General features: G+C 36.3%; 1 protein-coding gene across 5 annotated transcripts in view; it reads right to left on the bottom strand.

Annotated features, from left to right (window-relative positions):
• The window catches only part of PTPRC (protein tyrosine phosphatase receptor type C), a 120527-nt gene that overhangs the window by 56392 nt on the left and 40286 nt on the right, over positions 1–23849 (bottom strand). For 2 of the 5 annotated variants that reach the window (XM_021677162.2, NM_001308521.1), the window contains 5 exon segments: positions 11337–11363; positions 6816–7013; positions 3701–3841; positions 868–1011; positions 67–126 (listed from right to left, as the gene is read on the bottom strand). In XM_021677162.2, coding sequence (XP_021532837.2) covers positions 67–126; positions 868–1011; positions 3701–3841; positions 6816–7013; positions 11337–11363 — 570 coding nt within the window. 5 annotated transcript variants of the gene reach the window in all.

Below are 23849 nucleotides of genomic sequence, written 5' to 3'. Positions count from 1 at the left end.
TTGTGAGAGCACATCGCCAGGCACGTGGGGACTGTATGGTTGCATGACTGAGGGTAATGTTGTCACCTATTTTGGTTGAATGGGCAGTGCTTCCAGAAGGGCTCGGAGTGATTGTTTCGTGGGAATCTGCAAGAAAATAAACAGAAGAATAAAAGTTAATGAGTCTGCCGTATTAAAAGGTGAAAGAAAAACTCTTTAGCAAAGATAATCTCCTAATGGAATCTTTGCTCTAGGAGTCCTCGTTTGATTTGACTTCTGCTTGTTTTTAAAATCGTAAAGTGAATCCAAGATTTATTTCAAGGCATTTAAACTAAACATTGTATAAATTGAGGGAAAACTGTTCATTCCCTGGTATAATTCTTACTTGATGTGTGATCTTCCTCAAACTATTCATTTCCCTTTCATTCACAGCTCTCCATATTTGGATTCTCATAAGGGTCACAATTACTCTTTTTAAATATTTGTTGTATGTCAGACTTTTTACATATTCAGTCATCACATTAATATTTCAAAATGAGTATTCTTATGTCCATTTTTACAGAAAGCAAATCTGATATACAGAAAGTATTAGTAATTTGCCCTATAATCAGCTAGAAAGTTGAAGAAACTGGATTTGATTCCAGACCTACACGACATTAAAGCCTGTTGATTCTTCTTTGCCATGGACTTTCATAATATTATTAACAAAATAAAATATGCCCAGAAAAACTCACTGGCAAGTTTCTTTTGCATAATTTGGTGTTGATATGTGAACATTTGTAAAATGAGAAACCTGCAAATAATATTTGGCATGAAATAAAAGAGCCGCATTGAAGTTTGAGTTTCCATTTCATTTCTGTAACTGAAGACCCTAGAGCACCGTCAGACCTGGGGAGCTCGCTGTGATGGTGGTGTTGGCGGTGCGTGCAGGTAAGGCAGCAGAGCTGTTGCGTGCAGGGATGGGGGTGGTTCCTAATGGGAAAACCGGGTCTGTAGGAAAGGTGCTGGCTGTACTCCTCTCTCCTGGAACATCTGCAATCAGAAGGGCCATCAGCACTGTCACTTGTGTCTGTCACGCAAGGGCAACAGCCAGACAGTTAACATAACAGGATTACGGAAGCTAAGGCAGAGCAACAAACCTTCAATCACTTCTGCTGTACCACGACGCATGCATTCTACAGAACCGTACCAAAAACACCAGGGCTTATGAGAAAGATGAGTTTAGGGGCAGACAGCTGGAAACCTATGCAGCTTCCTAATCAGAGCACAACTTAAAAATATATACAGTTTGGACCGCCCAAAAAGTCTAAGCCTCTGGGCTGACGGCTGCCTTAGGCAATATAAAAAATGCATCAAAGCAGAAGAGACAGGTGGTGTCTTGGTGGTGCTGAGACCATGAAGATGTAGGTAGAGCCTGAGTGTAAAAGGTTGGCACAGGAGGAAGAACAACTTGATACATGCTGAGAGCCTTGCAGGCACGCACCGCTCTGGGGAGGGATCCCTGCGTGCAGGGGCTCGGTTTTAATTTTCTTAAAACAGAGCTGAATAGGATCCTGTCTGGACCACAGCATGAGTTCAAAGGTTTTCTTTTTTTTTTCTTTCCAGCTGAAGGTTACAATTCTACTTTCACTATTCAGGCTCCCTTGGCTGGGAAAAATCAAATTGGCTTGAAATCCAACAAACTCCACGTTACAGTGACATCAGTCTCTTATTTTCCAATCACATAGGTGCTAATTGGTATAGAATCTAGTGTCGTAGCCAAAGAAACTGCACATTGTACTAGGTTAGAACTTTTCATTGTCAGGCTTCATAATACCTAATGTATTTTACATCTTTGGCCAACATCGCACCCACAGAATTACACACAGGCAATCAGTGTGTATTCATTTGGTGCCTACTAGATGACTAGCACTATGCTAGTTGCCATGGAAAAAGCAAAGGAAATATGAGCTACCCTCTATTCAAGAGACTATTGGAATATTTTCTGTTAAGATCCCTGGGGTCATCAGTTCAATGCCATGAGATTGGTCTCAGGTTTGCAGGCAGATTCTGTGTTTCTGCAGTGATATGAGTACGCACGTTCTGAACATGGCTTTGATTTGAGCATGCAGATGTCTACCAATTACAAATGCAGTGCAGTCTCTAATTTCACACCTACATTCCATTAGAATTGAAAATGTATCTTCCAAATCATTGAACTTGGGTTCTCAGCTCAGTCTTCAAAAGCTACTAAACCATGGAATTTAAACCATAGAATAGAATGAACAACATAAACATAAGGCTTTCCATTCTGGATCCCCAGAGGAGGGCTCAGCAGAACAAGAAGAAGAGTGAGGGACGTTCATTCATTCATCCTTTAAAAAGCTCATTCAGACATAGAACTGGCCCTCTGCAGAGTTTTGAAGACAGCTGGGTTTGTCTGTAGGCTCTTTCCACCTTCTTTTCTGCACTCCTCTCACTTGCTTGTTCCCGTCTCCCCTCTCTAGCACCCCCTACTCCCAAGCTGTTTTTGAGGCTTCCATTGTCGTCCTCCCCAAACTCCCTACCTTCCCTCTTCCTCATCGGAAAAGTTCTTTTCCCTTGATATGTAGGTACTCTCAGCTGTGGTTCACGGGTGATATTTACAATTTTAAATAGGTTGCTTAATCCTAATAGATTTTTAATGAGTGGAATTAGCCACTGTGAGTGGAAGAATTCGTTGATCAGGACAGAGCAGATTAGTCTGTGTGACAAGCAGCCCCCAGGGGTCAGTCCCCTTTTGTTATTTTACAGTTTCTGCCCCTCCACAATTTCCGGATCTGTGGATTTGCTAACAGCTTTAAATGTTTTTATTGTGGCTCCCAAGGCAGCGGGGACTAGGTGGAATGAGGCAGGTGAGGGTGGCTCTTCACCCACGTGTTTAAAGAGTGTGGATTGTCCGGAATGATTTTTATTCCAAGGGCACAGTTTCAATACGACAAAATAATAATTATTCTATTTGATGTGTTCGATTCCTACCTAGAGCCAGACCACGTTCCTACCAGCTACCTAAGCCTACCATCTACATCTTTAACTTTCAAGTGCTCAGGCTGCTGAAATTATACATGCGGCTGTGTGGACTTATGATCTGACAAAAGACATATTTGTTTTTCTTGCATATAAAGGGGCACCATGAAGTGATCTGGACACTGATTTTGGAAAGAAAAGGGAGGGGATATTTTGCATTGTTGTTATAAATACAGAGATGCCGTCCCGAAAGATTCTTGATGTTTGAATAGAAAATGAGACCATTCATTTCTTTTTTTCTCATTATTTAAATAACAATTTCATTGTGGTTACAACTTCTCACTGCCCTTCATTGATAATAAGAATCACTCTTTGCCTTTTTGTGTGTTGGTACAAAGTCTTTAAGTAAAGATTTATGCATATTATTTCCTCTAACAAAAAGGTTTCCCTGTAGAATGATAATTGCTTAAAATATATTTTAAAAGGCTATCCGGAATAACTCTTTCATCCTGAGCAGATTTTTGCTGTAGTCTCACAACTTTCCTTATTATTTCATCTCTATTAAAAGGATATTTGTTCTGTGGTTTCCTATTCCTAAGAGTGACTGAAATTCCAAATTCATCAACTAGCAAGGGCCGCAAGTGGAATGAGGAGTTAGGTTTCCTCACATCATTCTTAAATACAGGTAGTTGTCATGCACTCTTCGTATTTGCGCAAATCTAAAGGACCCGCAAACCTGAGGCGTCATTGCTGCCTGGGGCAGGGCTGAGTGTGGCATGGGCGGCGAGGCCGCTGAGTGCCTGCGTGTCAGTTCCAGCAGAGGGCGTCTGCGAGTCTGCGTGCGTGGGAAGGTGAGGCGGCTGCTCTGATGGAACACCTAAGGTAAGAAAGTGAGATCATTACATCAATCTTCCCCGACTGGAGGCGAATCATTTAAATACTAAGAGGTTGTAAGGAGCAAATTGCGATTATAGTTTACCGAACTGTGAAGTGACCCTAATCTGTTAAAATCTGTCTGCCAGTATTTAAGTGCTTGACTGGAAGGGGACAGGCACTGGAGGTTTTCTGAGCTGCATGCCCCCATAGAGAATTCCCGATTCCAAGTGGCTTTACTGACTTTCAAATTGCCATGAGCTTTCTGAATTCTCCATCAACTCTACAAACTGACAGATGGGGCTTTTCTATGTAGGCAGAATAAGAAAGGAATCTTCCAGTATACTAGTATCTCTTACAAATCACAAAGAAAATAAGAAATTTAAAAATAGGAAAGAGATGTGACAGGCGTCTACCTGATATACACAAGGGCCAAAAGGTATATGAAAAAATGTTCATTGTTATCAACAATTTTTTAAATGTAAATCAACATGAAATAGTTCTAGCTAGCATACTGGCAGAGTTTTTAAAGATTGATAATCTCTAGTGTTTGAAAACCTAGAAACAATCTCACATGCCCATGCTTACACACACAGTCTCACACACACACACACACGTTCACTCTCACATACTCACGAAATCATATGTAGATAGCCTCGAGGATAACCAACAATGGAATGGTTAAAAAGCTATCTTTAAGGAACAGAATTTAAAGGGATGGTATTTTCATTGTGTGTCTTTTAAGTATATATAAAGTATACATCTTATATACTTTAATCCTATATGTATATATGTATATGTATGTATATATAGGATTAAAGTATATACACACACACAATGCATACATACACTTTATAGGTACTTAACAGTATATACGTATATATACACAATTAACAGTATATACAAATATATATACACATACACCCATCTGTATTGAGAATGTTTTGAAATAAACTGTTTTTATAAAAGTAAAATTACATAATTTAATATTATGCATATGGATGGTCATTGCAATCATTTTCAAAAATGAATAATTTTGAAGAGTGTATATAATATTCTTAGAAATGTAGATTAAAGGATTCCCCCAATTATATCAATGAAAAAATTGGTTGCATTATGCAATATAAATCAATCTTAACCATAAATTGAATGATTCATTTAGGCTTTATTCCAATAGATAATTGAAATATCACCTGATGAATAGAATTCTTTCTAGAAAAGAATGTGTTTTATTTGAAAGCATAAACTTTTCAAGCTAATTTCACCATCAATATTATTTTGCTGAAGCAAGTCAGTATTTTTAAATTACTCATTCTTATTTTCAGTCTATTCCATTTTAAACCTTTCTCATACTTTGCTCTATCTATAAATCTATGGCTTAAATGTTTTTAGATTTTAAATCTGTGGGAATAAAAGTTGGGAATATTGCATGTTATTTGCATATGCGAAGAGAAATACAGAACCTTCAAAAGGAAACATCTATGACACTCCCCAGACAATAAAATAATAATAATAAAATAGCATGAGATCTTCTACCTAGGCATCAGCACCTTTATCCTGGCATTCCTTTTGTAAACATTTGGGGCAATGAGTTCAAATATTTATGGTGTTTAGACAGGTCCTGGTCACTACTCTGCTCTGATGGCAAGGAAACAAATGAAGATTAAATACACGGTCCTGGCCGGGCGTGGTGGCTCTCGCCCGTAATCCCAGCACTTTGGGAGGCTGAGGCGGGCAGATCACAAGGTCAGGGGATCCAGACCATCCTGGCCAACGTGGCAAAATCCCATCTCTACTAAAATACAAAGAATTAGCAGGGCATGGTGGTGCACACCTGTAGTCCCAGCTACCCGGGAGGCTGAGGCAGAGGAATCACTTGAACCCAGGAGGTGGACGTTACAGTGAGCCGAGATTGCACCACTGCACTCCAACCTGGTGATAAAGCTAGACTCCATGTCAGAAAAAAAAAAAAAAAGTCCTGTACTTGCTGTAAGAAGGCACTGACCATTTATTTAACTGCTTCCTATATCCAATAAACTTCATCAGTATCATACTCAAAATACTTTGATGTATCCTAAACAAAATTTCTGTGATGGTGTTATACATGTTTTTTTTTCAAACGAAGATTGTTAAGGAGTTCAAATAGCTTAGTATCTTTTATCAGAGTATGTCTATAAACCTGTTCACTTAAAAAAATGGCAACATAACACATTGTTTCAGAAAAGTATGATGAACACTCTCCTGATGGTACATTTGTGTACTCAATACACTGGCAGACCTAATGCTAAACATTAAATGAGTGTAGACATATATCAGCTTTCTAAGGGGCATCAGTGCTCCTCCTCAGCAAAAATATCTCTCACATCAATCTGATTTTTTGCTAGGAACATTTAATTTTATCAGTAGAACTCACAACCTTAATTTAAAAATGTTTTCAATAATGCAAATGCTCTTAAAAGAAACTCAAATAACAAAATTTGATTGTCAATTCTCAGAGTGAATTTAAAAAAAATACATTGTCTATCTTCAACAATTTTTGGATAATGAGAATCTAGAATGAAATAAAGAAATGGGAAGATTCCTGTTTAAGGCACTTTCCAAGGAGAGCAGAACTGGTAATCTCTGAACTAGGGAATTCTGATCTGTCCAGGCGGCGGGAACCCAAGTGAGCAGGAACTGGGAGAATCATGGAGAGTGAGCAGATCAGAGCAAATCAGGAGCAAATGTACCCTCCTGATGGTACTTGGAGATCCTGCTTCCCTCCTTTTCTCTTCCCTCCCCCTAACAACATGCATTAATTACTTCAGTCAACCTCTATTTCACAGATACCTAATTTCCTGCAATTTCTGTACTCGAATAAAATCACATACTTAAAAACTGTGCACATCATTTAAAGACAAGCAGTACTGATAACCTAAGAATTTTTTTTTAAATGACATTTGCCCTGGTATTTAAGTTAACAACTTTTGTGTGCCAACCTGTCGTTTTAAAAGCGCTAGCATTATCCAAAGAGTCCAGGGATACTTGGGTTGAAGTACTGGCTGGACTAAGAGAAGGCGTGGTCTCTAAGAAGCCATTTTCTCTTTCAGAGATGCTTGCGGGTGAGAATGCAGTGGTGTGAGTAGGTAAGGGGTCTCCTGAAAGTGGAACACTGGACTTCTTTGTTGCTGTCGGTCCTGTTATATTAACGGAAAATGGAAGAAGAACAAAATAAATATGTGAGTCATATCCTAAAATGTATGGTTATCTGAGCATACAAACTACCCAGTCCCAGTCCATTATCGTGTGTGTGTGTGTATGTATCTACACACACACACACACACACACACACACATGTATTCGCAAATATGTATACACATATATACTTGCATATATACAAATATTGATACATAGAGAAATGCATATAATATATAGACACAGATCTAAAACAAGCTGCAGAACATTGGCTGAAGATAAAAATGGGGAAATGAAATTGGAAGCAGCTATTCTTTACCCTCTTCCCATTCAATTGCTGGCTTCTCACGTAGCCAAAGCAACTGAGTTCAGAAGGATGAAGCATCATGGGTAAAGATGATTTAAAAAAATTAAAAAGCTATAGATAAATAAAAGGATAGAGAAAGGTAAAGTTGGAAGGTTTTTAGGAGGCTGGGGTTTCAGGAGGAAAAAATGAAAGACAAAACTTCTGTTTACTCGTGGAGTTTTTAAAAAGTGATTAAATGCAAACAAAGCAATGCAAATGTGTGTAAAGGACTGAAAAACAAACTCATAACTAGGTTTACGAACAACCAAAGTCTACAGAAATGTCTTTGACTTCATGATAACAAAGAGACACGATTTAAGGTACTGAAATAATTTCCACAGTTCAAGTTTATTTTAAAAAGAGGAAACACTGCGACAAATGGTAGTGAAATAAGTTTATGTGCAGTTGATATGAGTGCATAATGGTAAAAAATGCTGCAGGGCAAACTGGTCCTGTTGATTAAAGTCCTTTGAAATTTTTTGTGCTTTTACTGAAAAAAAGTGGTTTTCTTAATAAAAGAATAGAAGAATACATCAAATTTGTTTTAAAAAAAACTCGTGATCTCTGGATGTTGGGATTATAAAGACGTATTTTTAAAAAGTTTTTGTTTAACATAGATTTACTTTGTGAAAAACAAAAAAATATATATTTTTAAATATTTAATTAAACAAAAACTAAGCTATATCACACAAGTAATAATTCAGCTCAACAAGATTGGGTAAAAGACAAGGGCACAAATATGGAAAGAGGGAGCGAATGAGAGAAACTAGAAAAGGAGTAGAAATGATAGGACAGGAAAGCGTTAAGAACGAAAATTGCAATACTGCTAAGCAGAGAAGAAAATAGGAAGATTTTAAAAACCTCAGCTTTATTCGTTAGTGTCAAAGCTAAAGTTAATTGTTACCAAATACAGATAAAAGTCATCTTAATCATATTGAACTTCAGCAATGACAATATACATGAAATATTACAGAACTATTCCGTGATTAAAGAAATGCAAATGATCATAGACTTGTTATATGTGTTATTTTCTAGAGAAAAACTTCAATCTCTAAATTTTATAACCAAATAACTCACAAATAAATCCATCAAAGTTTCACCCATAATTACATGCCAACATACCTAACTAAGTATATTAGGATAGTAACTACCTCTAGTTGTCAGTGAAAAATCAGGTCTAACTTTATATTTTTTCATCTGCTATGCATTGAAAAAAAAGAAAGGAGGCCAGGCACAGTGGCTCAGGCCTGTAATCCAGCACTTTGGGAGGCTGAGGCGGGCAGATCATGAGGTCAGTAGATCAAGACCTCCTGGGTAACACGGTGAAACTTTGTCTCTAATGAAAATACAAAAAATTAGCTGGGCTTGGTGGCATGCACCTGTAATCCCAGCTACTTTGGAGGCTGAGGCAGGAGAATCGCTTGACGTCAGGAGGCGGAGGTTGCAGTGAGCCGAGATCACACCACTGCACTCCAGCCTGGGCAACAAAGCGAGACTCCCTCACAATAAAAACTAAAAATAAAAAAGGGAGAGAGGGAGGGTGGGATAAAAGAAAGGAGGAAAAGAGAATAAAGAAGGGGGGTTGGGGATAAGGGAATAGAAAGAAAGTAGAAAAGGAGCGAGGGAAGAAGGAAGGAAAGAGTTTAAAATTCTGTCTATTCGCATTAAGTCACTGTCATCATTATAGAGTTCACAATATGACAATTATTAATTTATTATTTTTAGGTTAAATCAACTCTGGTGTCTGTGGGCTTCCAATGATCCCTTTTGCTTTGACAGAAACATTGCAACAAGTTCCCTTTATCATCCACTCTCACTCTTTTATTAGATGTGAATTACAAAGAGACTAGAAAGAAGATCATGCCACATTCTCCTTGTAATAGTATGTGATGGTTAATACTGAATGTCTACTCGATTGAATTGAAGAACGCACAGTATTGTTCCCGGGTGTGCCTGTGAGAGTGTTGCCAAAGGAAGATTAACATTTAAGTCAGTGGACTGGGAGAAGCAGACCCCCCACCTCAGTGTGAGTGAGTATCATCCAATCAACTGCCAGCACAGCTAGAAAAAGCAGGCACAAGCAGGCAGGAGAAGTGGGTTCTGCCGAGTCTTCCGGTGTTCATCTTTCTCTCGTGCTGGCCGCTTCATGTCCTTGAACATCAGACTCCAAGTTCTGCAGCTTTTGGACTCTTAAACTTACACTAGTGGTTTGCCAGGGGCTCTGGGGCCTCTGGCCACCGACTGAAGGCTATATACTGTCAGCTTCCCCACTTTGGAGGTTTGGGGACTGGGGTTGGCTTCCTTGCTCCTCAGCTTGTAAACGGACTATTGTGGAATTTCATCTTGTGATTGTGAGTCAATGCTCCTGAATAAACTACCTCTCATATACACATCTATTTAATAGTTCTGTCCCGCTGGACAACCCAGACTAATCCCTAGTACCGCACTATTTTGAAGAGCAGCATTCCTGAAGATTACTTCTAGCCAAGCAAATTCAATCCCGGGTGCAGGAAGAAAGGGTTTTCAGATAACTACTCTCCTTCATATTTTTTTGCACACATCTTAAGTTCAATTCACATTCCCATTCACAAATAAGAATTTAAAATTAGAAAACCTGCCTCAATTGCCAATTCCACATTGTTCTTGAACCTCCGCTTTGCAAATTCTTCTGGTTTCCATTGATTACATTGTTGTGGCCAATATTTGGGAGAGACCCTTTTCCTTTGCATTTTGGTTAACAGTTTTAACTTACCTGGTTTCATCACTTGGAGGCTTGTCATAATAGAGTCAATTCAGAAATAACATAAATTCCCTCAATAAGATGAGCCCTCTGTCATTTTAAGCAATCACTTCCCATCCTACCTTGTACCCAACCCTTCCTGCAAATATAACCAGTTGGTGTGGTTGAGATGAATTAATCTTCTGTAAAAGTTGGAGATGCTAAGTTGCATTTGAGTAGGTGGCATAAACCAATCACAATCTACTATGCAAGAATGACTTTTATTTATTTATAAAACATCCCTGCCATGCTAAAAAAACTGTAAAATTATATTAGAACTTTTTTAAAAATAAAGGAATATACTTTTTATGCAGATTCAGAAATGTTTGCATTAGTATTTTCATGGTTATTTGTTTTCTTCATTTGGACTGAATTTTTATTTAATGACAAAAATAATTATTTTAATAATCCAATTTCAAGATATGTTGAATGAACCTTAGTTAGAATTGTGCATTATAATATTAAATCAAAATTATCTTAGTAGTTTTACTTACCTTCTTAATGCATACTGTCAACCATATGATTATGCAGGAAGTAAATAATACATTTTCAGTAACAACATTTATGTGATATGAGTTTTAATCATCTGCAATTTAATTTTCTCTCTTATTTTATATGTACTGTGTATGAATTTGCAGCATCTCCATTTTTTAAATTTATCTCATGCTTAAGACATTTATTAGGACTATTAATTGAATTGTTCAGTAGAATTTAGAAATTATTATTTTAAAATGTCTTAGTCTCAAAAGTTTTGCATACCATTGAAAAAAGCAACATACTCTTAAAAAGTTATGGACATAGATAAATCGGTTATCTACATATCTATAACGTAAATAGACAATTTCTTAACCTGCTTTTAAACTATAGAATTTTGTGATCTAAATTGAATGCATTTATTTGTAGTCTAAAATATTAAAAGAGTAGAAACGTGTTGTGTGATTTACTGTCAAGTTTAGGAAAAGTTACTATTTATACACAAAATATATATACAAATTTAATGACATGTTCAGGTAGTTATTAAACTTTATAACGTATAGCAGAAAGTTTAAGAACAAGTGAATGTCGAGAACTATTCATGATTATAAAATGTGTCCTTAAAAATGATTTCAGTGATAATAATAGAAAATTGTATCAAAGTTAAATGTATAAACTTTGCAACAAGAAACTAAATTGAGTAAAAATGCAAATATTAATTCTTACCAGTGGTGGGAGAAGTTGGGTTTTCCCCTGCAAAGAAGAACAAGAATCTCTTAGAAAATTTTGAATTTCATACCTATTCGTGTACACATATATTAGATTTTTACATGTACCTCAAGTCTATGATAGAACATTCACCAAGTGGCTATTTTCAGTAGATTTTACCCTAATGAAACTATATTCCCTCTCTTAATATCATGTTTACAAAGCCTAAATATGTCAAAATTATGTTATTTATTTTTTGAATCCCCAGACTAAATCAAAAACGTAACAGACTAAGGGATCACTATTGGGATTAATTTCAAGCCTGCAAAAGACTTCTGAGAAACTTTGAAACAATTTTTTTCCTTAAATGCATTCATTTATTTAGATAATTCTGATTAATTGAGCACCTATTTTGTGCTAGACATTATGCCACATGATAGGGATATAATATGACCAACATGTAAAAATTCCCTGCCCTCAATGAGCTAAATGTACTGTGAGATATAAACAGAAACCATTGATACAGCGTGATGACAGGTGAGACAGAATGTGCTAAAGAAACACATAACAGTATTATCTTATTTATTTTCCAGGGTTGGTGGTTGGCTGGTAGAGGAGTTGATACAAAGAGTTTCTTGAATGTATTTAAGCTGTGACCTAAAGGATTGCATGTAGTTAGCTTGCTCCTTGAGGAATAAGAAGCTGGGATTTATCTTTCAGGCTTTGGACAGCATTAGAGGGACGTCGTGAAAGGGAGGCCTAATGGAGAAGCATTTGAATTTTAAGTCAACCTTTTAGGAAACGGAAAATGGATTATTAGAGAGCAAAGGTGGGGCAGGAAAATAAGCAGACTAAAAGCAAAGCAAAAGAGACAGAGATGACGTCTTACTTGGAGAGAATTGTGCCCCAAAAGAAAGGCTGGGGGAAAAGGTCCATGAAACACTTAAGAATCATCAAGACTCTGTAAATCCTTGCAAGTGAGAATAAGGGAGAAAGAGTAATCAGGAAAATATCTTTTAACATGCTAGTGAGTCGTGGTTTCACTGAACTTAAGAAGTAATAAACAGTAAGTTGGGAGAGGCAAATTGGAATTTTCTTGAGATTCCATGTGAAAATTTTTAATAGCATTTGAACATAGAGGTTTGTAGCTCACGATGTACATCCGGGCTGAGGCTATAGATCACCATATAGATACATTTTGCAGCTATGCAGGTGAGAGAGATCATCAAACTACATAAAAGAGAAGTGTCCAAGATAGAATCCTGAAGTTCAGTGAATATTAAGGAGAGAGCCAGCAAAAGTAATCAAATTTCTTAAGTAGGAGGAAAATTGTAGCCAACAAGAATATCCGAAATACCCAAGTAGAGGGTATTTCAAGAAAAAAATGATTGAATCAAATAATATGGGGATAAACGTGGGGGATTAACACGGGTCAACTGGATTTATCATCTGGGTTTGTGGAAACGTTGAAAAGAGCAGCTTTCTTGGCATGATAGGAACTGGATTCAGTCCACAGTGAAGTGTGACATTTTCATCCCTCATCTTAGTAAATGACAATTTAAAATATTGTAGAGTTCTTTTCCAAATGACAGCAAACTCAAGTTGTTAATGGGAATCAGAGATCAGATGGAAGGATGAATTAGCTGGTATTTAAGGTGACTTTCTGCCTCTATATTTTATTTTCTGAGCACAAACTGATGTGAAAACATTTTCTGCCTTCAGAGTTGCCATCAAAGGAGCATTACCCAGTATTCTTCAATGACATTCCCTGGCTTATTCTTTGAAATAAAATGTATTTTTATTATACATATTTTTATATCATTGATGGGTGATATATAATTATTAACATTTATTTTCTCATATTTCTCTATTTGTGTTAATAATTCATACTTAAATATTGTTTTTAATTTATATTGTTAGTATTTTTGTCCCTTTTCTTGTTTAGTTTTTATCTTTCTGTTTCATGTAAATTATTGTTATGTTTATTTTCCTGCTAATAGCGTTCCCTCTCTTCTTATTTCTTCTTGTTTCCTTCTAAATTAAAGTATTGGAATTGTGTTGATTTGCAACAGAGGTAATAAGAAAAAATATTAGCATAGCAATAACTAATAGCTGTCATGTTTGAAATGAAAGGAAAAGTGTCCTTCATTATTTGTGAAGAACACAATATATGGCCAAATTTAAAATAGTCAAGCTGCTTTTGAGTGTGTGAACATATTTTGTACAACACATGTCTCTTCTTTTTTTTTTTTTTTTTTTTGAGACAGAGTTTCGCTCTTGTTACCCAGGCTGGAGTGTAATGGCGCGATCTCGGCTCACCGCAATCTCTGCCTCCTGGGTTCAGGCAATTCTCCTGCCTCAGCCTCCTGAGTAGCTGGGATTACAGGCGCGCGCCACCATGCCCAGCTAATTTTTGTATTTTTAGTAGAGACGGGGTTTCACCATGTTGACCAGGATGGTCTCGATCTCATGACCTCGTGATCCACCTGCCTCGGCCTCCCAAACTGCTGGGATTACAGGCGTGAGCCACCGCGCCCGGCCCACATGTCTCTTCTTTATCTGAGAAACATATGAGCTCTTAAACATCTAAAATTACGTTGCTATGCCTCTTCTCATACAAGCACCTAATTCCTTGGAACTTGAAACAAGTTAATTTGGTTCACTTAGGTTCAAGAAACATATACTGTTGTGCTGGCATGCTGTTAGAGACTAGGTTCCAACATGATAAAAAGCATGATCCTTGCTCTGGAAAAGCTCATAATCCATAAGACACTTATATCCAGTCATCTGCAAAGGCATTTCAGTCATGGATACACTTAAGACTAATCATCAAAACTCCTCCCATCAACATCCGCATGAATCACATGATAAGATGAGGAAGAGAAGGAGAAGAGAAGCAGCTGTAGCCAAGAGCCTTGTGTATGAGAAGTGGTTGATAAGTCACTGTTGGATGCTTCTAAGCAAGCGTATGTGCAAAGGAAAAATCGAACAGATCTGATGATAACAGCTTTAGAACAAGAGCCAAGGAGCAAGCATTCTAGGCCGTGATAAGGAGGTTGAATTTTTCCTCAGAATGATGGAAGCCATTGGATCAGTTAATACGGAGGAGAAATCAGAAAGTAAATTTGATGACAGAGAAAAGAGGACTCTTAATGTTACCTGCACCACTAATTCCACAGACCACTATAGTCTATTGCTCTGATTTACTACCTTGTTGCCACCAAAATGTGTAGCACCAACTATATAGAGCGTTTCATAAAGAAAAGTATAATTCATTATCTGTTTACTACAGAAATGAGAAGAAAAATGCTGGAACACTATGTGAAGCTATTTCTTTTTAACAAAAGAACTGTGAATACCTGAGTAAATATACTAGAAATGTTTCCAACCGGTACACTATTCATCAGACTACACATATGTTCCACATCTCAGAGAGATTAATGAAATTTCAAGTGGTCCAAAAGCAGTAAGCTTTTAAAAAGAAACACGTGATGTATGGTATTTTAATCTAACTCCTGAAAAAAAAGACAAGAGGTATATTACCAAAATGAAGAAGACTATTTCTAGTGATTCACTTTTTTAAAGAATTCAGAAATGATAGTATAGTGCCTGGCATCCAGTGAACGCTCAGTAAATATTAACAATAAGAATAATATTATATTTTCTTTTTTTTTTTTTGAGACGGAATCTCGCATTGTCACCCAGCCTGTAGTGCAGTGGCGCAATCTCGGCTCACTGCAATCTCCACCTCCTGGGTTCAAGCAATTCTCTTGCCTTAGCCTCCCAAGTAGCTGGGATTACAGGTGTGCACCACCAAGCCCAGCTAATTTTTTTTGTATTTTTAGTAGAGACGGGGTTTCATCGTGTTGGCCAGGGTGGTCTCGATCTCTTGACCTCGTGATCAGCCTGCCCTGGCCTCGCAAAGTGCTGGGATTACAGATGTGAGCCACCACGCCCGGCCTCTATTTTCTGTCTTAAGCATCACAATAACCTAAGAAGTTTAGAAATGTGTGTCTTGGCCAAGTTCACAAGGCCAGTGTAGTAAATGTGAGCCAGATTTGAACCTGAGCCTGTCTGACTTCACAGGCCATGCTCTCCCTTCAAGAATCCCCCTTCTCCCATCAACTTGTCCTCATAGCCTTTCCTCTTCATGTGAAATTTTAAGCATGAAAATTATTTTAGAGAAGGTGTTTATTAAAAACTCATAAGCTAAGTAAAAATGCATCTTTGACTGCAAGTAAATTGCTAGTAGTGTTACAAATGCTAAAATAATCTTGACCCTAAAAATAGGCAGATTAAATCATAATTTGCTGAGTGAATGCTCTATATTGGTACAAACAAATATTAGTGAAAATTCAGAGGTGTGTCAATTTAATTTATTACAGGGTATTATTTTGACAGGAAAGTCAACCAAACTACACTAATGTCAAGCACAATTATTAAAATTTACAGAGTTTTTGTGTAGATATTAAAAGGTTTCTGGAGCTAGAGAACAGAATAATGGGCATACATATATATGTTTTTTTCTGATCTCATCATCGCTCCATATTCAAAATTTCCTCAAATCTTTTCATCTTTAATGCAGCAAAATTTAATATCCTTGGAAAACACCTCCACATCTAAAGACCTAACATTTTCCTTTCTTCTATGTTCATGTTTACTTCCCATAAATGCCCCTTCAGTTGAATACGTGTTTGCTTGTACAGCCATTTATCACTGGATACGATTCTAAATTCCTCCACTGAGTAACTTTTAGGCTACACTAAAACATTTTAATCTATGTTTTATTTTATTTTTATATACTATTTCAAATATGCACACATGCACACACACACACACACAAAAAAAAACACCATTTTATCTTTTTAAGTGAAAATTTCAAGACTTCAGCATCACTGTTTAGTCTTAGTGTAAGACTAAGGTTGCTTATTCTCATGGTCATAAAATCCCTATAAACAGATTTTTAGTTTTGGTAACACTTTTAGTCAACACGATAAATGACATAAAAGTGTTTTCATCCCTGAACAAAACACATAGAATCAATTTAAGATAAAAATTTAAATTAAAAACCACTGCAAAATTTAAGCCCATGCCCTTAAGAAAATAATATAGACGCTAGAGTGATGCCGCTTGAAGCAACACGTCAATTTCAATAAGCCGTGTGCACTAGATTACATAAATCTATTTTTTTTTCAATTTTTTAATGTTAAAAATTTTACCAGTCTTAAAGTAGGAACACACTAAAGGTGATCTATATAGAATAGCTTAGTTAAAACACCTACACAACATCTAAAAGACATGCCCAACCCCTCAAAGTCATGTAATGATTTTTACGTCAATGTAAGCAGCACATTAACAAATACGTCTGTGTAGAATGCCTTTATATATTAAGTAAGGCAGAGGGTAGGTGAAGGTACTTAATTATTTTATTTATTTATTTATGAGACGGAGTCTCGCTCTGTCGCCCAGGCTGGAGTGCAGTGGCATGATCTTGACTCACTGCAGCTTCGCCTCCCAACTGCCAGTGATTCTCCTGCCTCAGCCTCCTGAGTAGCTGGGATTATAGGAATGTTCCACCACACCCGGCTAATTTTTGTATTTTTTAGTAGAGATGGGATTTCACCATATTGGCCAGGCTGGTCTCGAACTCGTAACCTTGTGATCTGCCCACCTCAGCCTCCCAAAGTGCTGGGAGGGCATAAGCCCTCGCGCCCAGCCGGCACTTAATTATTTAGAGAAAACTATACAATCAGATATCTGCAATAGTTTATCAATATTTCTATCATATATTGTAATTCTTCCTAAATTACATGAGCAGTGACTTCAATTGTCTGTTGCACTTCACATATGCAAAAAATATTAAACATCACCAAAATCATAGATAGAAGCTACTGTTCTGAGTCTTCACTGATAGACAAAAAGACCTAATGGGATTGGTTGTGGCCATACGCAGTGGTGCACACCTGTAATTTCAGCACTTTGGGAGGGTGAGGCAGGTAGATTGCTTGAGCCTAGGAGTTCAAGACCAGCCTGGGCAATATGCAAAATCTTGTCTCTATTAAAAATACAAATGGTGTGTTTTTACACCAGGAATGGTGGTGCACACCTGTAGTCTCAGCTACTTGGGAGGCTAAGCCCAGCAGTGTGGATTGAGGCTGTAGGGGAGGTGATGGTGCCACTGCACGCCAGCCTGGGTGACAGAGTGAGAGTCTGTCTCAAAAATGAAACAAACAAACAAAACGACTGGTTGTATAAGATATTTCACTATTTCATGACCTATCCATTTATACTGGAGTAGATGGTTACATATTAACCTGCTTGTCCAATGCAAAACAAATGAACTGATGTAGTTATCTAAGTTGTTTTACGTATGTGGACAGCCTTGTTCTCTACCCTAGCTTCTGTATTACTTAAAAGCAACAATATATTCTTAGTAGAGTCAAACAGATCTGGGAAAAGCAAAATTTTTGCATACGGTACTTAATAACTAGTGCACAATAAATATTTAATACTTGGAGATTGTTTAATATAAGTGGCACTACAATACATATAAACATTCTTTATGAACAATACTGGGAAGGCGTGGAAAATAGGTAAAGAAAAATATGTGAAACAGCAATGGAAATTAAGAGGGCACATGTATAGGTGTGTGACAACAAAGAGAAGACATCACTACTTCTCCAAGTATGAGCTGCATTGAGCTTTCTCTCAAATTTTACAAATACATCAAATGAATATAAAATAAAGCACAGTAATAGAGCTAGTATTTCTACATATTACAGTTTCTACATTCTACACTCTGACTTTTATCTTCTAGGGATGAAATTTTCTACATTTTTTAAAACTTAAATGTCTCGTGTTTTCATTATTTAGTAAAAGAAGTATTTAGCAATATTTCAGTAGGTGGCACCATAGCACTAAAAATCTGTAAGTTATCTAAGAGCTCTTTTTCCCATTATAATCCTGTTGTGAATCACCAATGGAATTGACTAGATACACTAAACAGATGAAAATGTAGATAACAGAACACTTGATCTTCAAAGCTGTGTTATTCTAACACATGTACTGTTACTGAATTTACCTTTCTCAATATGTTTCTTTTACAACTCAAAATGTTTAAATGATCACAAATCAAAGTTACCTTGAAGTCACACCCCTAAGTTCCCGATCAGAGATTTCAGTAAAAACTCGGAATCAATTTGAGTGAAAATGGCATTTCAAAAGGCATCCTTGGGCTTTAAACACCACCTGTTCTCCCTCCCCCTCAAAAAAAAATGGGATGCTATTTCCGAGAGAATTTAAACCTGTCTATTTCTGCAAATCTGGGAAAAGTACAAGGGCAGAAAGGTAAAATAGAGTAGATGAAATAAATACTTATTCTCAGCAACTGCCCTAAAATGAGTGATAGCTTGTTTTGAAGGTTAAGAATGCATACCTGACCTCCATAAACACAAAGGCTGTACAAAAGCAGAAAAAGCAAATCAAGACAAAAAATAAGGGTCAGCTAAAACAGATATGTATTGGCCTTCCTTTCTTAGCAATGCATGATCATAATAAAGTACACAATAAAATTAAGAGAATTATGCTTTTATTTATTCTGGAAATCTGCTATTCAGTCCACAGCAACAAATCATATTAAATTATTAAGTATTTATGGAGTAAGCATTTTGGACAGTGACACACCAAGAATTATGATTTCAGAGAACCCCAAACAGTATTTTCTACCCTCCATTAGCTTATCAGTAAAGATATATTATTATAATAATAGCAACAGTTTTTTGAAATGTTATGTAGCAGACACTATGCACCTCTCTCTCTCTCTGCATATATGTGTGTGTGTGTGTGTGTGTGTGTGTGTATATGTTTAAAGGAAAAAATATATACATATATAGACATCCCAGCAAACCAGTGAGATAGTCATTATTTATCCTGTTTTATAAAGAATGAAATTGGGACCAAAAAGAGTTTAGTAAATTGCTCACAGTCTCACATGGGGAAAGTGTTAGATTAGAAGTAGCTATCTATTTAATAATTTTCTTATTCCTTATGTAGACCTTATGTTAAAATATTGGGTATATTAATATTATGTTTGGAATCTCATGAGTAAAGCACTTTCTGCTTACCACCAGAAAGTAATTCCAAAGATTTCTACTCAGACAGAAGCAAAGGATTTTAGTGATTATTGACATGCAGTTTATTTGATAGATAAGGAAATTAAGACTCAGTCAGTTTAGTGCCTTTCTGATTTCATTAAATCTAGTTAGGGCACGTGAATTTATGAGCTCTACAGATATCCAGAGAATTTCAACAGTCCTTTATTGAGGCCTTTTATTAAACACAAATGGACATCCAGGAAACGCTAGGCCAATGTGTCTGATAAGAAACGAAGATAGAGCTCAAATAAACAAAGGAGGGACTTGGGAGAAAAAGGCCATGCAAGGAGCAAAAGGAAGGATAAGCAACTATGTTGCATATTCTCAGAAAGGAGACAGCACCACCTTTCTGAACAAAGAGCACGAGGTTATAAAAAGCAACATCCCAAGACCAAGAGAAGTCAACAGATACTGGCTAAAATCTTTTTTGTTTTAAAAAGAAAGAAAGAAACAGCACTACAATAAAAGATAACATTTAAAAATCACAAAATATCAAGGGAGGGGAATGGGGAGGAGCAAAAGGTTGTTCTTACTTACTCTAGGCCTTATAGTCCTATTTAAGCTTTCAAATCATACACACACGTTTTAAATAATAATGCAAATAATAAAGAAAAGTATCAGTATGTAAAGCAGAACTGAGGATAAAGAAAGCAAATATTTTGGGCTATGAGAGGAATGAAATCAAAGACTGTATAATTTTTAAAGATAGCAATCATATCTAGCTATCTCCCAAGGAATTATGGTGTCCGATGTTTAAAATAATACTTTGTGCCTGTGAATATATATGTTTGCATCCATCTACACCTCTAAAACTGGGAATGCATTTGTAGATATATTTGGCTTAAAACATCATGTTATATATTTCATGTTGATTGACTAAACAATTAATGATAAAAATTAATGAAGGCTGCTAGATAACCATCTAAGAACAATTAGTTACACTGCTTTTTTTCTATCTTAAAATAGTTCTCTACAAGGCAGGAGGAAAATGATTATCACTTCCTGTGTGATGATGGTCAAAGTGAAGTCTTCAATTTAGATTTGTGTGCCTTTAAATGTCTCATAGTCAAATTTGTTTCAGAAGTAATTCATGCTACATGCCATTTGGAGATATTTATAAAGTGTGTTAAAATATTAAAACTCAAGTCACTTCATTTAGCCCAGGATCTCCTAAAAATACTTGCCACAAACCCATTGTTTTCCCCTGGACATACCGTAAGACGTGCGTATCATGTAACTACAGTGCTTCTGAGAACAAAATGTACAAAATTCTGGCTTGTTATCCTTTGTGTACATTTGTGTGTGTGTGTGTGTGTGTGTGTGTGTGTGTGTGTAACCAGTATTATTATCCTGAGTAAGATAAAATATAAAATATCAATCCTTTGTTTGTATTAATCCTGGCTGGGTATTAGATTAAAGGTGCATATTTTTGGACTGCAACTCTGGAAAATCTCATTTAGTAGATTTGTGGGGTAACGTGATCTGTGCACTGGTATTTTCTTAAAGCTCTGATGGTGATTATGATGGAAACAAGGGTTAAGAATGACTGAGACAGATGCTTCCTTACCCATATTCTCTTTTTTAAACATTTTCCAAAATAGGTTTATTCCCATATTAATTGTCTTTTTGCTTATGAAAATGTCTGTTTTCAATTATCTAAATCCAGGGTGCAACTGATTTATACAATATACTTAAGGTAGCAAAAACCATTTGATTATATTAATCCCTTAGTAACTATATGTTTTTGTAGCTCTTTGCTTCCTCTCAGGTTACGATCATCATTGAAGAAGAAAGAATCATCAAAATAAGTTTGCGTAAGTGGCGAAAACTTTTATTAGTGTATTTAGTCCTATCAAGAGTATATACTATTTAATAAGCAGCTACTATGTGGATGGCACTGTCCCAAATATTGTTACATATTATTCTATCTAATCATTATAGAAATCCTACAAGATAGTATTCCCTCCTTTTCACAGATGAAGGTTCAAAATCATAAATACATGTATGCAAGGCTAAAAAGCTTGCAGCAAAATGAGTCTAGATTTAAATGCAGAGCTGTCTGACTCTAAAAAGTCCCATGCTGTTCAACTACACTGTGTTATAAGGAAAAAATATTTGATGCTAAATCTAGTATTTGTCTTAAAGAGCTATTAGGGACTCAGAAATGAGTAAAATACTATGCATAACCATCAAAATGGGGTTCAGAGTACCACACATTAAAATTTATTGTCAAAAAGTACAAATTGCTGAACAATGACTGCAAAAGGGGTAGATTTTTATGTCTCAAAAAAACAGGGGAGGAAAAGTGAACAGGCCAATGGTTAATAAAAACGTTGGCATGAACTTGTCTGTCCTTCAGTATTTGTTACCCAAATCTTTAAGGAAGGAAAAATAGTAGAACGTGATAAAAAATGTTATCTTTTTATTATGTCTGTGCTTTGAAATAAAACAAAACAAACAAAAGCTTCTGCTGATCAACCTATACCTTGTAAAAGAAGTCGAGTGAGGGAAAGAGGTGAATGAAGCTCCCCATAGAAAACAAACAGTGCTAGGACAGTGTCTGTGAATTTAATCTAGTTCTGTAGAAACGTGTTTACAGCACCAACCACAACCCTTTCTAAGCGAGCCAGGAGGGAAATTGAAATTGTCCTTTTTGTGTGTGTGAACTAACTATGAGACAATAAAAAATTAACAGAAAATAAATGCTGGATTATAGGGAGTCCACCTAATAGAAACTAGTCTCCCATCTCACAATCAAATGTCCCCTGGGGCTGCACAAAAGCCTCCTACCTTAAAGCTGAGGATAATAAAAGCAAAGGCTGATAAATGCACTGCTTATCTCTTCTTGTTTCCCTTTAATGAAAACTCTGAACAGAAACACTTGGTTTACTTTCAAAATCATTAAAGGAACCCAGGCATAATGGGAAAAGCTACACTTTCATATAGAAAAGGTTTTCAATGTGTTGTTCTCGTAAGACTGCTGTTTGCACAGCTAAAAGCCAGCAGCAGTGTCTTTACTGCTCTTGTGGTTTCTTCTCTTCGGTGTACTTCTGTTTTTCTTATTCTGAGTCTTTATAGGAAAGGAAGAGGTGCAGCTCATGCGGTTAAGCACACAGGCACTACCAAATGGCGCAATAGGTTGCCATAGTACCGGCATGATCAGCCCTATCTCAGGGTTAAAACCACAACTTCTCTAGCTGACGTTGAAGCTGCCTGACTACACATTTAACTGCTGCAAAAGGCTGAATTTCAGACTGATTTGTGTGTTTGCTTCAATAAAAATGTATTTCGAAAGTAAGGTTACTTTTATTATGTGTTTTATTTCAGAAGCACTTCATTTTGAAAAGCACTCACAAATGATATTTTAATGACAAAAATAAGTTAAACCCAATCTTATACTTAAAAACATCAAAAGTCACTGTTGATTTGGCCAGCAATTACACTTTATTAATTCATTACATCATGAAACTTGGAAAACATAGATCACAAAGAAAAAACTAAGACAAAGTGTCTATTTGTAAATAGAACTCACATTCCTTTTAACTCTAGATAACGAAATAATAAAATATAATCCAGGCAAGTATATTTCCTATTTGTTCAGAGGCATTAGCATCACATATGAAGTAGGACCCTACCAGCAGGGTACTGGCTCAGAGAAATTGATGGAAAGTTAAAGAGTTTCGAATCTCCTATTAAACTATTTTAACAGGAAAGAGACACATCAGAACATTTTACAAGTAGACCAATGTGGCGGTATCTAGCATGCATGGGGAAGGGATGGAGGAAGTTGTCAGTTTAGAAACTGAGTATAAACATTATTGAATACAGGACATGATAAGTACCTGGACCAGGGTACAGGCAATGGAAAGGAAAAGGAAGCCACGGACCATAGATATTAGGAATTCAAGGACTATGTACCGAAATTCAGGAGAATGATGCGAAATGGGTGCTCTGAATCCTCTACTCCCAGGAGAAAGCATTATGGAGTTAGAGGAAATGCAGGAGCTTTGGATTCTGGTAGACCTGGGATTGAGTTTTTCGACTGTTACTCTATTTGAAGCAATTTATTTAAACCCTCTGTGTCTTCCTTTTGTCCTTTATAAAACAAGAATAATAATGCTTATCACATAGAGTTATTGTGACGATTACATAAGATAATGTATCAAATAGTAGGTATTCGATAAATGTTCCTTGTTTACTAAAGATAGAGAAACCATTTTCTGATGTATAAAGGCACAAAGAGCTGACTCAATATGAATTTTCCCAAAAAGTTAAATGAAAAGGATCTCATGATCCTTTCCAGGATTTATTATTAATGAATGTTAATATATTATTTTAATATTTTTTGTTTTATGAAATAATCATTTAGTCAAAATAC

Source organism: Aotus nancymaae, unplaced genomic scaffold (genome assembly GCF_030222135.1).
Source record: "Aotus nancymaae isolate 86718 unplaced genomic scaffold, 86718_ANA_hifiasm-v0.15.2.pri h1tg000039l, whole genome shotgun sequence".
Classification (NCBI taxonomy): domain Eukaryota; kingdom Metazoa; phylum Chordata; class Mammalia; order Primates; family Aotidae; genus Aotus; species Aotus nancymaae.
This window is presented reverse-complemented; position numbering and strand designations above follow the sequence as displayed.